The sequence below is a fragment of the Eretmochelys imbricata genome, chromosome 1, assembly GCF_965152235.1.
Source record: "Eretmochelys imbricata isolate rEreImb1 chromosome 1, rEreImb1.hap1, whole genome shotgun sequence".
Lineage (NCBI taxonomy): Eukaryota > Metazoa > Chordata > Testudines > Cheloniidae > Eretmochelys > Eretmochelys imbricata.
Window position 1 is genome coordinate 198,735,951 of NC_135572.1, and position 16,750 is coordinate 198,752,700.

General features: G+C 42.4%; 2 protein-coding genes across 3 annotated transcripts in view; both read right to left on the reverse strand.

The window, feature by feature from the left end:
* The window catches only part of NIT2 (nitrilase family member 2), a 28,441-nt gene extending 18,097 nt beyond the window's left edge, over nt 1-10,344 (reverse strand). The window contains exons 1-2 of the mRNA XM_077821608.1: nt 10,268-10,344; nt 5,419-5,537 (exon numbers count right to left, since the gene is read on the reverse strand). Of these exons, the coding sequence (XP_077677734.1) occupies nt 5,419-5,537; nt 10,268-10,295 (147 nt within the window). The 5' untranslated portion in view covers nt 10,296-10,344. The remainder of the gene's footprint in view (nt 1-5,418; nt 5,538-10,267) is intronic.
* A 3,676-nt stretch (nt 10,345-14,020) lies between these two features.
* TBC1D23 (TBC1 domain family member 23) overlaps nt 14,021-16,750 on the reverse strand; it is a 54,490-nt gene continuing 51,760 nt past the window's right edge. For both annotated transcript variants that reach the window (XM_077821626.1, XM_077821620.1), the window contains one exon: nt 14,021-15,781. In XM_077821626.1, coding sequence (XP_077677752.1) covers nt 15,700-15,781 — 82 coding nt within the window. In that variant the 3' untranslated portion in view covers nt 14,021-15,699. The remainder of the gene's footprint in view (nt 15,782-16,750) is intronic.

Here is a 16,750-nt window from a genome sequence, read left to right on the forward strand (position 1 = left end):
CGAGACACCACTGACTTCCTGAGGAAACTACAATCCATCGGTGATCTTCCTGATAACACCATCCTGGCCACTATGGATGTTGAAGCCCTCTACACCAACATTCCACACAAAGATGGACTACAAGCCGTCAAGAACACTATCCCCGATAACGTCACGGCTAACCTGGTGGCTGAACTTTGTGACTTTGTCCTTACCCATAACTATTTTACATTTGGGGACAATGTATACCTTCAGATCAGCGGCATTGCTATGGGTACGCGCATGGCCCCACAGTATGCCAACATTTTTATGGCTGATTTAGAACAACGCTTCCTCAGCTCTCGTCCCTTAACGCCCCTACTCTACTTGCTTTATATCGATGACATCTTCATCATCTGGACCCATGGAAAGAAGCCCTTGAGGAATTCCACCATGATTTCAACAATTTCCATCCCACCATCAACCTCAGTCCACACAAGAGATCCACTTCCTGGACACTACAGTGCTAATAAATGATGGTCACATAAACACCACCCTATACCGGAAACCTACGGACCGCTATTCCTACCTACATGCCTCCAGCTTTCACCCTGACCACACCACACGATCCATCGTCTACAGCCAAGCTCTGCGATACAACCGCATTTGCTCCAACCCCTCAAACAGAGACAGACACCTACAAGATCTCTATCAAGCATTCTTACAACTACAATACCCACCTGCGGAAGTGAAGAAACAGACTGATAGAGCCAGAAGAGTTCCCAGAAGTCACCTACTACAGGACAGGCCTAACAATGAAAATAATAGAACGCCACTAGCCGTCACCTTCAGCCCCCAATTAAAACCCCTCCAACGCATTATTAAGGATCTACAACCTATCCTGAAGGATGACCCAACACTCTCACAAATCTTGGGAGACAGGCCAGTCCTTGCCTACAGACAGTCCCCCAACCTGAAGCAAATACTCACCAGCAACCACATACCACACAACAGAACCACTAACCCAGGAACCTATCCTTGCAACAAAGCCCGTTGCCAACTGTGCCCACATATCTATTCAGGGGACACCATCACAGGGCCTAATAACATCAGCCACACTATCAGAGGCTCGTTCACCTGCACATCCACCAATGTGATATATGCCATCATGTGCCAGCAATGCCCCTCTGCCATGTACATTGGTCAAACTGGACAGTCTCTACGTAAAAGAGTAAATGGACACAAATCAGATGTCAAGAATTATAACATTCATAAACCAGTCAGAGAACACTTCAATCTCTCTGGTCACGCGATTACAGACATGAAAGTCGCTATTTTACAACAAAAAAACTTCAAATCTAGACTCCAGCGAGAAACTGCTGAATTGGAATTCATTTGCAAATTGGACACAATTAACTTAGGCTTGAATAGAGACTGGGAGTGGCTTAGTCATTATGCAAGGTAGCTTATTTCCCCTTGTTTTTTCCTACCCCCCCCCGACCCCAGATGTTCTTGTTAAACCCTGGATTTGTGCTGGAAATGGCCCACCTTGATTATCATACACAATGTAAGGAGAGTGGTCACTTTGGATAAGCTATTACCAGCAGGAGAGTGAGTTTGTGTGTGTGTGTGCGAGGGGTGTGTGTGTGAGAAAACCTGGATTTGTGCTGGAAATGGCCCAACTTGATTATCATACACATTGTAAGGAGAGTGATCAGTTTAGATAAGCTATTACCAGCAGGAGAGTGGGGTGGGAGGAGGTATTTTTTCATGCTTTGTGTGTATATAAGATCTTCTAAACTTTCCACAGTATGCATCGGATGAAGTGAGCTGTAGCTCACGAAAGCTTATCCTCAAATAAATTGGTTAGTCTCTAAGGTGCCACAAGTACTCCTTTTCTTTTTGCGAATACAGACTAACACGGCTGTTACTCTGAAACATCTCCTGTTACTGTTACTCTAAGCTATCTGGTCCCCCCAGTGGCTAGTTTGAAAAGTTATGGTTGAAGACCCCATCAGCATTGTGGAATTTGTGGCTGTGCATAGCCCACGTTCTAAAGAGTGCTTTTACAAACACAAGTTATTTTCTAAGGTGTTTTTCCTTCCTCTAGGCCTTCCAAAGCAATCTGTTAAATACTATTTGCCCAGCAAGCTGTGTCCTTAGTCCATCGCTAAGATTTACTGTCAGCCAGAGAGAGAGTTATGTACCCTTTGGTTAGTTGGACCAAGTTTCTGCTCTCCTTTGACCTCCAATGACTGGAAGTTGAAACGAGAAAAATTCAAATTGGAAACAAGGTACAAATTCTTAAAACTCAGGGTAAATTAATCACTGGGAAAGCTGCCCAAGGATTGTGCTAGATTCTCCAGCACTTGAGGTCTTCAAGTCAAGACTGGAATGTCCTTCTAAAATTTTGTGACATATATATGAATGCTGAAGTCACCAATCTAGAAAATTCACACATTATGTAGCTTCACGCAGGAATCACTGTGTGAAGTTCTATGTCTACGTAGGTGGTCAGACTAGATGAACATCGTGGTCTCTTCTGGCCTTAACAATCTGTGACTCTAGAGACTAACTTTTTAAAAAAAAAGCTGAGACTGTGGAGAGCAATTCAAATGTCTGTCCATGCCCCACTCCCGATACCCAATTTGGAAAACGCTGGACTAGATTATCACAGTGGTCACTTCCAGCCTTATAACCCATGAGCCAACACTGGACTAATTGTTGTACAACCCAACCCTTTTTTCCCTCATTGCTGATTCCTCCTTGGATAGCAGATCTTTACTATTATATTGATATTATCAACCCAACTAGTGCTGCTAGGGCAACAAGAATCAAAGCACCAGAATGAGGAGCTGAGTAACACAGGAGCTACATACCGGTGAGAATGGGATAAGTTATAGGGTTATACAATAACTCAATGCTGTAACAAAATTGCAACAGCTGCAGCTGTATTTAAATTTTTAATATTTATTTATAAATATTATTACTTGATTTTGGCCTCGACATTTCTCTGTTCAGGACTGAAAGGGAAAAAAGTTAACAAGCAGTCAATGTGTAATGAGAACAGTGGCCCTCTCCCCACAAAGTCAAACGTTTTATGCCACGTGGCAAACAGCCCAATGCAGCTCTAAAGTCCACTAGAAGGGGTGTAGGACTGAAGAAAGTGGTCTTGCTGTGTAAGCACGAGACCGGGAGTCAGCCATCAGTGCCGGGCCCAGCTCTGCACAGAATTACTATGTGAACCTGAGACAGTCCCTTCAGCTCTCTGTGTACCAGTTTCCCCATCTGTTTAAAATGAAAAAAAAAAAAAAAAAAATGGTGAGGGAATAATATGTTTTGCCTAGGTCCCAGTGGTACCATGAGGCTTAAGTCAATTACATTTGTACAGTGCTTTGGAATTGTCAGACACAACTGATGAGCAATTCAAGGCCAGGTCTACACAACAAATCTATATCGGTAGAACTACGTTGCTCAGGAGTGTGAAAAATCCACGCCCTTGAGCGACGTAGTTATACTGACCTAACCCCCCCCCATATAGACAGTGGTATGTCAACAGGAGAGCTTCTCCCATCGACATAGCTACTGCCTTTTGGGGAGGTGGATTAACTCTGTCAACAGGAGATGCTCTCCCGTCGACGTAGTAGCATCTTCACGTAGTGCTATGGCAGTGCAGATGCACCAGTCCAGCTACACTGCTATAGCACCGTACGGGAAGACAAGCCCACAGTGAGCTATGCTCTCTTACACCTTCACTTTAAAGAAATTAATCTGGTGGTTTTAGCATTTGCACACATGCAAAACTAGCCAACATTTGGTAAACTCAGTGTAGGAGGCCAAGTACAGCAAAATCAAAGGTCGTATTTGTTATGTGAGAGCTGCATTGGCACAACTGAGCAGGGAAGTTTGCCTGTAACACTTACTCTCCGAATAATAGGAGAGCTAAACGTTTCCAATCAAAAAGTTAGATTTAGAGTCCACTCTGCCAAGAACTTTGTACTGTTGAGTCCTGCATTCATTGCCCAGCAGAGGATTAACACATAGGCCTTGTAAGAGAAAAAAGCTCATAGATGCATTAGAAAAGTCACTGCTGCAAGTGCTGTTCCTTAGGCTATATCCACACTCAGCCTATGTCGGCATAACTTATGTCGATCAGGGGTGTGAATAAACTACCCCCCAAGCGACGTAAGTTACACTGACATAAACGCTTGTGTGCACAATGGGAGAGCTTCTCCTACTGACATAGCTTCTGCCACTCAAAGAGATGGTTTTTTTTATGCTGACGGGAGAGCTCTCTCCCATCGGCAACAGCCGCTGCAGCGCTGTACATATAGACATGGCCTTAGATGAGGAACAAAAGAAGGCAAAAGGACGGGTAAGAGGATACAAATTAGAAAGATCAGGAGCCATTAGTAGGTTTTAAGGAAATCATGACCCCACCCATGGAGATCAACCACAAGAAACGAGTTCAAGCATAGGAAGGTGAAATATCTGGATCAGAACACATTTCCCTAGCTGGATGCAAGTCTCAAAACCTATTTTTAACTGTGTATTCTTCCTGGGAGCAAACACAGCTCTCGTGTTTTAAAAGGCATTTTTTGTATGAATGTTAGGGCCAGGAAATTCTGCAACTAAAGAGCCACAAGAAAGATCTGAATCCATTTGGTTTCACTTCTTCATTCTGAGCGTGCATTTGGAGAGAGAAGCAAAAGGGAATGTGGCACAGAATCATGGGAATCTCATGTTCTCCCACCTGTGTAGAAATATTCTTCTTTTGGAGAACCACCTTCTCTCTCTGCTGCTGCAGCACATAATACGTCTGCACCAGCAGAGTGACAAAAAGAAAAACAGAAAAGGAAAAGAACAAAAAGGTCCAGGTTCGCATCTTGACTACACCATTATCAATCCATAGTAAATTGATTTAAGTTAATGGAGTTACTCTGGATTTAAATTAGTTTAATGGAGATCAGAATCTGGCCCCATGTAAAGAAGACCTGCTAGTTCCAGCCAACTCTCGTTGTACGCTTAAGTTTCTTACATGTGACATTAACACCTAACAAGGCTCATTATTATTTAACTCTATTACTTCAGAGAACCTTAGCATACCAGGAATGAGACAGAAATTAGTACTTGACCAATTCAAGACTATGTTTACACTGAAACCGCTGCAGCTGCACCACTGTAGTGCTTAAGTGTGGACACTACAGTGATAGGAGGGGTTCTCCTATTGCTGAAGTTAACCCATCTCCCAGAGAGGCTGTAGCTACAACGACGGGAGAATTCTTCTGTCTACACTGGGGATTAGGTCACTTTAACTACATTGCTCAAGGGGGTGGATTTTTCACACCCCATAGCAACATAGTTGAGTTGACCTAACTTTTTAGTGCACAATTGGCCCAAGAAAAACAGGTGTCTGTGGGGGTGTGTGGCATGGTAGTTTGAGATTTGGTCAATACTCACAGGCAGAGCGACAACTTTTGCACCTTGTGCTGTTGCTTTTCTTATCAAGCCACAAGCTTTGTTCAGATTATCTGATTTGACAGTAGATACATGAAGTTGGATTAGCGCCAGACGGAAGTCTAAAGACAGAGAAGACAAATAATTAGCCAATGCAGCTTTGCTAAAACACTTATAAATTAGAGCTTTTAAAAAGGAGTTGAACAAATAATAAAATTTGCACCTATCCTGATGTACTTAATTACTACACAGACCACTTCCAAATAAGTGTGGGGAGGATCCTGCAGCTGCCTCTGGAGATACCACTGTACCAAGAGGAGTCATGCATGTGAGCGGCAACCAGCTCTTCCAATAGGTAGGAGCTGCACAGCACCAAGACTTCCGTCAGTTTAACAACCATAAACTCAAATGTTAATTCAAACTGGACAGACCCGTAGGAAGGAAACCCACTAAACACCGGACCACGCTCTGTCCAAGTTCTCAGGCAAAATCCTGTATAAGGAATGGGGAGCTTTTAAGTGCACGAGTCCAAAAATGAGAGTTTAATAGTGTTTGCAGTGTTGCTATGGCCATATCAGTCCCAGGATGAGAGATACAAGGTGGGTGAGGAAATATCTTTTATTGGACCAACTTCTGCTGGTGAAAGAGACAAGCTTTCAAGCGCCACAGAGCTCTTCTTCAGGTACAGGAAAGTTACACATATTGCAAGAAATCATTCAAAATGAAGTGGGCAATTGTTTCTTGCAACATGTGTTAACTTCTTATGCTTACCAATCTGTTCCACCTTGTATTTAGCTCTGACACTCAGAGTACCTTTCCCAGACCTGAAGAAAAGCTCAGTGGAGCCTGAAAGCTTGCCTCTCTCACCAATAGAAGTTGGTCCAATAAAAGATATTACCTCACCTGTCTTGTCTCTTTCAGTTTAGCAGTGGTCAGATGCCAGTCCTAATGGTGTTTTTCTTGTCTTTTCTATCCATTTCACAACCATTGGTCTCTTCTGAGTCTGCTTCTTCCCTCCCAACCTACCTCCTCTGCTTAAGAATTACCTTTTTGGAACATGTCAACTGAACTGGCATTGTATACAGAGATAGTGAACTCATATTTTGGGCTAAGCACAAAGTCTTATACAAAATTAATGGCTTTCTTTCCCCCTCTCATCCTTGGCAAAATTAATGTAAAAACATATCTAACAGTAAAGATAACACATTTACAATTCAGTTATACCCTTATCAAGACAGAAGATTGACCCAGGAGTTACACAGCAATGTTAGTTTGTGTAGTCGGCAAGCAAAACTGTGCTTGTTTGAACTTCTACTAGATGACACCTTAACAGGGTCCTCTGAATGATGTGGGTTAGCAGACTTTTATTTACTGTGCTTTTTTCTAGTCCAGCAGACACTCCACAAAGCCAGTCCTTAATCAAGTGTTATGCAGAGTTCATTAGCTTTCTTTAGAATTCCTTCCACCATTAGCTTGAGTCTCAGAACAACTCAGGTTTCAGAGTAACAGCCGTGTTAGTCTGTATTCGCAAAAAAACAACTCAGGCTTCAGAAAAATGTTTGTCCAGCCTACTGACAATAAAAATGCCCGTAGACATTGAAAGGAAATAGACCAGAACCGGGAGAAGAAAAATACCTCAAAGAACTGCCTCCCACCCCTTCCATCCCCATTGTGGAAGATAAGTACAGGGTCAGGAAAGAGCAATGATAAACCTCACTTCAAAAAGGTGAGAGAGAGCAAAAACCGGTCCCAGAGAAGAGAGGACTGGGCCAAGAAGAGTCAGGCCTGGTCTACACCTAAAACTTAGGTCACCTTAGCTACATTGCTCAGAGATGTGAAAAACTGACACCCCTGAAAGACATAGTTAAGCTGACCTAAGCCGTGGTATAGATACTGGCCTGGTCTACACCTAAAACTTAGGTTGACCTAGCTACAACACTCAGGCCCCTGTGCCACATAGGCCATGTCTACACGAGCGCTTATGTTGGCAAAACTTTTGTCGCTCAGGGGGGTGAAAAACACGCCCGTGAGTGACATAAATTTTGCCAGAATAAGCGCTCGTGTGCACAGTGCTATGTCGGCGGGAGGCACTCTCGTTGAACTGGCGTTATGTCGATGGAAGAGCTCTCATCGGCATAACATGGCTACACATGCGCGCTTACATCGGCACAGCTATATTGGTACTGCTGTAAGCTTGTAAGCATAGACATGGCCTTACTTAGGTTGAACTAACCCCCACTGTAGATGCAGCTAGGCTGACCAAAGAATTTTTCCATTGACCTAGGTGGTGTCTCTTGGAGAGGTGGATTTGTTACAATGATGGAAAAACCTCTTTTGTTGCTATAGTAAGTATCTACACTACAGTGGCAGAGCTCAGGCAGTGCTGCTACTGAAATGCTTGTAGTATAGACATACCCACACTCAGGTCAACAGAAGAATTCTTAGGGGGTGGATTTACTACAGCAAGAGAAAAACCCTGTCACTGCAGCAAGTGTCTATGCTACCATGGCGTACCTGCAGCTGTGCTGCTTGTAAAATGTAACATATCTTCAGTCAAAGACCTTCTTCCACCTTCAGTCACCCATTACTAGCCAAGCTCATGAGTGCTAAAGGTCAAGCAAATGATAAAATCCTCACTATGTCATAGTTCACACTGGAGGCTGTTTTAATATTTGTTTTACTGAGTAAATAAAACTTCACTGAATTTTTAAACACACAGGAACGCATCCGACCTCAGAGTCTGTTTAACAATGGCAAGAATTTGTGGCGTTCTCAACTCCTCTCCCTTCCTCTGAAAGTTCAGAAAACAATTTTAGAAAATTTGCTCACTGAAATAAAAACAGACTTTATACCTCAACAAAATCTCAGTTATTCAGACAGAATAACAGAGAGAGCAAGAGCGTGCACAGTGCAGAAATTAAATAGCCTGGCATGGTGTTTAAATGCCAAACTGTGAAACATTGGGCAAGTCACTTGAGTTAACCTTTCTGTGCCCTCAGTTTCTCAGTTTGTGAAATGGAGATAATAAAGCTTACCCACCTCACTATGAGTTATGAGACTTCATAAATTAATGTTCTTAAGCATATTAAGATCTTTAGATGGAAGACTAACAGAAGTACAGACAATTATATTAATTTTCTATGTCTTGGCATCTACAGAAAATACACCAAAAGAAATCATAAGGGATGGATTCAGGTCTCCAGGTATGCAGACTGCTCAGCTGACGGCACAAGCCAACCCTGCTTCATCTTTGCATCACTACAAAGCATCCATCCTTCAGCTTTATGAAATATCAGAAGCTAAACAAATTGGAGACCAAGTCTTTGAAAACACTTCATGTTCAGAACTACCAATATATAGCCCAATAACCTTCTACCACTCTGTTGCTAAGTGCAGAATGCACAAGCCTGCTTAATCCTGTGTGCCTTTAATATTTCACAAACCTTAGTTTAACAGTCTGTGAAATGGTTTGAAGGCCTAAAATTATCAACGTCTAACACACCCGATCAGATTATCAGATGATCTAGTTCAGGATCCTGCCTTTGGCAGCATCCAACATCCCATACAACTGAAAGTAAAAAATAAGAACTTGGTGTGAGAGGAAGAGAACACAATGAGATTCAAGTAGATTATAGACTCTCAGACTCACTTTCCCCCTCCCACCACATAGCTGACTGTGGTCTACCAGGGGAGAAGAGAGGAGAGGAAAAAAGTACCAAAGACGGCAGGCTGGGAGACAGATCGGGCACATTGGGCAGCTGGATCCGGAAGCCAGGAGCCCCATGGGGAGGAGGGAAAGGTGGTTGGTGGGGGAAGCAGACAGAGAGGGAGGTGCTATGTGGGAACTGGAAGCCAGGAGCCCCATGGGGGGGCGAGGGAAAGGAGGTTGGTGGGGGAAGCAGGCAGAGAGCCAGATGCTGTTGGGGCGCAGAAAGCCAGGAGCCCCATGGAGGGGAAAGGGGTTTGGGGGCGGAGGGGAAGGTGCTGTTGGGGCACAGAAAGCCAGGATCCCCATGGGAAGGAAGAGGTTGGGGGGCAGGGGGAGAGGTGCTGTTGGGGCACAGAAAGCCAGGATCCCCATGGGGAGGAAGAGGTTGGGGGGCAGGGGGGGAGGTGCTGTTGGGGCACAGAAAGCCAGGAGCCCCATGGGGGGGGAAGAGGTTGGGGGGCAGAGAGGGAGGTGCTGTTGGCGCACAGAAAGCCAGGAGCCCCATGGAGGGGAAAGGGGTTTGGGGGCAGAGGGGAAGGTGCTGTTAGGGTGCAGAAAGCCAGGATCCCCATGGGAAGGAAGAGGTTGGGGGGCGGGGGGAGGTGCTGTTGGGGCACAGAAAGCCAGGAGCCCCATGGGGGGGGAAGAGGTTGGGGGGTAGAGGGGGAGGTGCTGTGGGGGAGCAGAAAGCCAGGAGCCCCATTGGGGGAAGAGGTTGGGGGGCAGGGGGAGAGGTGCTGTTGGGGCACAGAAAGCCAGGAGCCGCATGGGGGGGGGGAAGAGGTTGGGGGGCAGAGGGGGAGGTGCTGTTGGGGCACAGAAAGCCAGGAGCCCCATGGGGGGGGGAAGAGGTTGGGGGTAGAGGAGGAGGTGCTGAGGGGGAGCAGGAAGCCAGGAGCCCCATGGGGGGAAGGAGACTGGGGGGGCAGCAGGTAGATTTACATGTATTCTCCCTCCCAGAGGCAGCCAAGCCCCCTGGGCCGTGCGGGGGGATGGGAACCCGATATTACAGGCACACGCAGGAAGCGCCCCCGCCCCTACGCCTCCGGGGTGGGAGCTGCTCTTGGAGACCCCTCTCCCCGCGCACGCGCACTCACGGGCGGCGCAGTCGGCCCCCCTGCCCCACGAGGGAGAGTCACTCACTGGCCATGGCTCCTCGCGCCGCCAGCATCTCAGCCCCAGGCCAACCCAGCCTCAGCTGACAGACCCACGGGGGTGGAGAGGAGGGGGAGGGCAGGGCGCATGCGCAATGGAAACGATCGCACCTGGGGCCTGCTGGGTGTTGTAGTTCTGTTGCGCGCAGCCACGTCCTCTGCTCCGGAGGGCAGGAGTTGCGGGCAAAGAAGAGGGGTGTGAGGCTGCCCTGTTCTGTGCCCCTCATGGGGCTGGGGAATGAGGGCAGGGCACCTGTGAACGCAGGCACATCCTTCCCTGAGGGGAAGGACAACAGCAATATGCTCTCCCCCAGCACAGCGGCCTCCTGGAAGCAACCTCACTTCACCTGGAGCTACTGCTCACTCCCACCTTGAAATATGAAATCGACCCATGGGAAGCGGCCATAGAAGAGGCACTGTGGACTAACAAGCAATTTGAAACGTTCCAGCCAGATTGTAGCGAACGGTCCCAGGCCATTTGGGACTTTAAGGCAGAGAGAGATTAAGTGATTAGTTCAGACCCTTATACCACTGCTGTGAGAGAGCCAGGCATGGGAAAACTGAGGAAACAGCACTGCCCCCACCAAGGGTGCCCCCACCAAGGGAGTCCACAGGATGATCTCTGATACTTAAGAGAATGGAAAGCTTAAAAGGCTATTTTTGTATAGAATACAGTTTGGCTTTCTATTTTAATGTAATTAAAACGAATGTGCACCCAAACTATTAAACTCCTTGAGGTTCTTGCTCTTCCCGTTTAAAACAGACCAATTGGGCAGATGAGGATCTGCGAGAACAACTCAGGCCAAAGTCACCTCGCACATGGTAGCTGCGAATTTGGGCCTCTTAGCTGGCTGCTGTGATAGTCTGTGTATTGTGACTTTACCTTTGCAGCTCCAGGTACCCACCATAGAATGCTTAAGGCTTATTCACTGGAGATCAAGTCTTATACAGCCAGGTTCTAGCGAACAGGTTATCCATCAACATCACCATATCCCATTCTTCCTTTACAGAGGAGGACTTCCCCTAACTATAGTTTTCTAATGATTTAGTTCTACAGACTACCAGCTACTGCTCTACTTTGCATAACTTTGCCCCTGCACCCTCATTTCCATATTTCCTATTCTTAATATTTTTCAGAAGCGTTTCTTCTGTCTGGATAATTTCAGTCAAGGTTCCAATTATAGCAAACAGTTAAAAGGGTGGTGTCTATTACCTACCATTTCTTTAACGAACCAACTATTAGGGATACACGGAACACTGCTCTGTGCAATAAGCTTGGCTACACCAACTAAGAAATATGCAACACCCTTGTTTAGGTATTTAGATGCACTACAGTTATTTTGCATGAATAATGCTTTACTTAACTCTCGTGCTTATCAGTTTCGCTAAAAACTACAAACCTACTAAAGATGCATTTGAACAGGGGGCGTGTATGGTGCAGTGTGTTAAAGTACAATATGCCTTTAACTCCTGTTAACCTAGACATGGTGTAAATGGGAAAGATGTTTGATTTTCATCCTAATGACATTTATTCAGCCCACAAAAGCACCATATAGTTCAGCACAGTTGACAACCCAGTATAAAAAGAGATGGTGCCACAGCTCAGACTTCAAGAGCTTGAAGTAGAAATATTGGAGAGACAGCCTCAGCAGAGAGAAGTGGGAGGCTCGGTGGCATGGGAAACATGCCTGTTAGGAAAACTCCTAGAAAAAAAACACTAAAAATAGTCAAATCTACAAATCCAAAATTCAGTAAGTTTTGAAAGGTATAGTTTTGTAATATTACAATACCAGAAAAACTGAAAATAGTCTTTTAAAAGTCAAACTCACAAGGCTTGAAAGCTGTTTTCTGGGTACTGTTTTCCCCAACAGCACAAGTTACTAGTACACAGAAGGTATACTTTTAAAGGGCAAATTCTCTATGCAATTTAATAGAATCTCTATACTAAAACAGGTAAGTTACATGTCTGTCTCAGTACTTTGGGAAATACATTTTAAAATCATGGTAAAAATCAATACTGTTGAGCAGGTTACAGGACTGGAATGGTATATGCTCATAACAGAAGCTAAACTGAAAGAGCAGCAAATAACTTATTAAATCTAAAGAGGACAATGCAATTAAGAAGGTATTATCTCCACAGATAAGGCATTAGAAATAAGAATTAGCAATAAAGGCCCCAATCCTGCAAATACTTATACACATATTTCAGTTTTACACATTAGTCCCATTGGTTTATTAATTAAGAAATGGTAAACATGTGCTCACAATGTCTACACTACAACTAAAATCCCACAGCTAGCCTGCATCAGTTGTCTCTGGCTCATGGGGCTTGGGGTAAGAGGCTGTTTAACTGCAGTGTAGACATTCAGGATTGGGCTGGAGACCTTAGACCATTATCCATAGAGAGTTAAATGAAACAGAGAAAGAATTCATCAAAAATGGAGGTAGCAGCTTCCATTTTACATTCAGAAACACTGAGGGCTACACACAGACATCTTTTGCAATAATTCAGGACTCTGAAAGCTTCTAAGGAATAATTAAAAGAAATATAAGGAAGATAGAGGGGGAAGATAAATAGATAACATTTTGAATCTTCTAATATACCCTTCCTATTTACACTCCACTCCACACTGTAATTGGATTTGTTGTTTAGCAAAAAACTGCTGTGTAGCTACTTCATATTAAAAAAATGCAAGTTACTAAAATGAATTGAAAACAGTCTCCTCCTCCAATTGTGGATAATTACATTGTGAGATAAAAAAATACTGAAAACATTTTTCATAGGTTGTCTAATATAATTCTGTAAACAACCTAAAAATTATCTCAGAAATGGTTAGTTTTTTATCATTCCTTTTGGTGGCGTAAATTATGAATTCCATAATGTTGGTGATGTTTAACCTACAGAGATAAAAACAATGAGGAGTCCTTGTGGCACCTTAGAGACTAACACATTTATTTGGGTATAAGCTTTCGTGGGCTAGAACCCGCTTCAAGTAAGTTTTAATGCAGAGTTACTGTACCAGTTAGCTAAAAGGACATATATTGCTGATAATGGAGCAGTGTATATTACCTTCCTCCTATGTTTGAAATAAGCATGGCTAATTATTTTAAAACAATGTAATTTTCACTACGGATAGCTGGATTGTTCAAGATATTAGAAATACTTCAGCTACTTGTGAAACCATTATACCCTGACTTCCCAAGTCAGTAATATAATGCAAAATTATTTTTTCCCTCCTCCCACTAATAGTGAGCAAAAATTGTTACATATTAATATGCTGTCAATATTTTTCATAACAAAAATATGACAGAATTAGGAATGCTTTGTAATCAGCTTTTGAATTATTCTACCATTTGTTCATTTATAAACAGCAAAGTTCAAAATATAAGCTCTGATCCCTGCAATGTTGACCATGGTCAGCCAATAAAATTAACCAAATGAATTTTAATGATAGGTGAACCATATACTTACAAATATATTACTGACATAATGGAGCTTTGTCTATTTTCTACTGTTATATTTCATTTGATATATGAAAGTCTTTCAAAATTAAAAGCAAACATAAATACTTTAAAAAAACTCACACCAGCTGCCTATGAACTGTAGCCAACTACTTTTCTCACTTTAAGTATCTAATTCCCCCTCCCCCCAACCCATGAAAAAAAGTTACTTTTAGAAAAACTATAGTTAGGCCACCAGAAATCAAACAGTGTAAAATTAAATGCCTTCTGTTAGAACAAGTTATGTTCAAATTGTACAGGTTTATTTACAATTGTAGTTATAAACAGTAACACAAACATCTTTACATTAACATTATGAAAAAAATCTCATTGCTGAAGTAGGCACAGAGTCAGAGGCTCTTCAGAGGACAGGAAGTGGGGAATGTAATACAACAGCTGCAGGGCAAAACTAGGAGCGTTGGGCCAGGTGCAATTTCATGCAAATACTTTCAATAGTTCAAGTTCTATTGGGGTTTATTCAGATATTTTTTAAAAAGGAATTTGTTCCAGAATTAAGGTGCCTTAGCTTGATTCCTACTCAAATAACTTAAAATAGCTGATTTTTATAAAGGTCAGTTTCATTTATTTCCTTATGATACATCAATTTTACATTTTATTAACTGTAAATACTAGGTGGTTTCCACACAGTACAGCTGATTCCCATAATCATCATTCCAGAGTTTTTGCTACTTTCAGCATCAGCATGCACACAAACTATTCCATGGCCATAAGGGCATTCCAGGATTGGCTTGCTAACTTGAGAACCAAATTTAGATGAAATCTGAAAGCTGCAGATTAGTGAAAGCTATTTTAGATCAAATCTGAAAGATGCTAGAATAGTTGTCAGTTCTCTGGCATTAAAGAATTTAAAACGTTATTCAAAGGAAAAATCCATATGGCCTTGAAGGTAACAAATAGTTATCACAGATATTCAGTGCTTTGACCACTTTGCTTTATTTGTGTGCATTAGGTGTGTTCTTGTTGCAGAACACACCTTCAAGTTAGTACAAATCCATCTGTGCTGAACTGAAGGGTTTTGAAATGACAGCCCAAAGAATATATTTTATTAGATATTTCACTTTTGATGGAGGCAGACAACTCACTTTCACCTAGTAATCTGTCATGTGAAGCATGAATTCTAATTTCATTTGCTCAAAAGCACTCACGCATTTGTACTACAATAGTAACACTGCCTCAACCCAGAAAACATTTAATTTGCATAATTACAAAATCATAACCCTGTGGTAAGTTTTTCTTATTGTATACAGTTCAGTCTAGTATTTAAAAACAGTCATTTAACCGTTCAAATTATTTTACCTGATAGTGTATAGTAGGTTTAAAAAAAAAAACCATCAACTTTTTTCCCCCCTCCATAGTATGGTTTGCATTTTTCAATCACTTTGAGTTGAAGATTGACTGAATTGGGTTCCAATCATTTTGAGAGGCATAAGTAGTATTACTGAGCTTTTGTCTCTTCTGTTTACAAACCTAAGGACTGATAACAATACTTGATACTACCAGTAGGCAAAGTCAAATTTACAGGCAGTAGGCTTTAGACATTTTTGACTTCTAATTCTCAAGGTTATTTACAACACTTCAACTATTTTTCCATACTCGAAAAACCTGCATTCCCTTCATATAGTTCTACACAACTGAACTGCTACATTAAAGCTGCTTTTAAAAACCTGACCTTCATAACAAACAACTTTTGCAAAAAAAACAAACAAAAAAATTATTGAAATCTTGCTGAGAAATTAATAATTTACCCTATTTTAAGCCTGCTACTCAGGCATTCCCATCAGCAAACAGAGATGTTCTCTTAGATTAGTATTCAGTTGGAAAGCAGTCATTTTGTGTCCACATACAGTATCTTGGTTGCCTCTTTTCTTTTTAAACCGTTATCTTAACAGTTTTTTGTTATTAGTTCTCCAACGCATCCAGAACTTTCATGATCTGTTGTTTTATGGCTTTGGTAGCATCACCTGCGTTTGGAATCAAATACCTTTAAAAGAGAAAGGACCATCATTAATACACTGTGCCAACTTTCCATGCCAATCATAAAAACTGATGTCTGAATTCATCCTCTAGCTTAGCCTCAGTAAGATTTGGGAAAATCCCCTTTTAAAATGTAAAACTGTTGGGTAAATAGTAATATTCTTTGTAGTTGGAGTAAGAGAAAATGTTCTTCCTGTGAATTCAGTGCTGATGAAAAGTATTGGGTTGAGAACCCTGGAGACTGAAAACCTTGATTTAGTCATAGAAAGGTACAGAATAGGCAACAGCAGGGCAAGATTTCTCCATACATTACTCCACCAATGCATACCAATCCTAATCTGGAGATACTTCTATGGACAAGAGAATAGTTCATTTTCCATGTTTACCACTCAGTTCTTGCTCACTATATGGAGGTAGCCAGTGAAGTAGTGAATTAGTGCCATGTGTGGTGGTGTTTTCTGTGGTATGGACAACTTACTGCTGGGAACTGGACCAATACCACCAAACTCATTTCACACAGGACACCCAAACAGGCATCAGATTATAGTAACTTTTAACCACTACTGATCTAGGTAAAAAACCTTTCCAAAACAAGATGCTTCACTGCACATGCTTCTCCCTCAGGGAGAGGATGAGAGAACAACCAACCTGTGACATATGTTAGTCATGTTACTTAATGCAGTAGTGGAAGGCGCTCTGTACTAAAGTGATGAGTCCAGTATAAGAACTGATATAGAATAGAATAGATTTGCACCAGCAATCTTCAGGTTTAAGGCTCTATATCATATTACTAATTCTCAGCTGTCCAACCCCTAAAGACCAGTTTTTTAAAAAAAAGATTATAATTTTCAAAATCATGCATCAATACTGACATTGAGAAAACTTAGACGTTTAAAGGAACATTTTTCCATACAAAAAAGGTCGCTCCTCTCATTAACGCATTTACTCTCAAGTGCATGTCTTCTAGAACACAGAC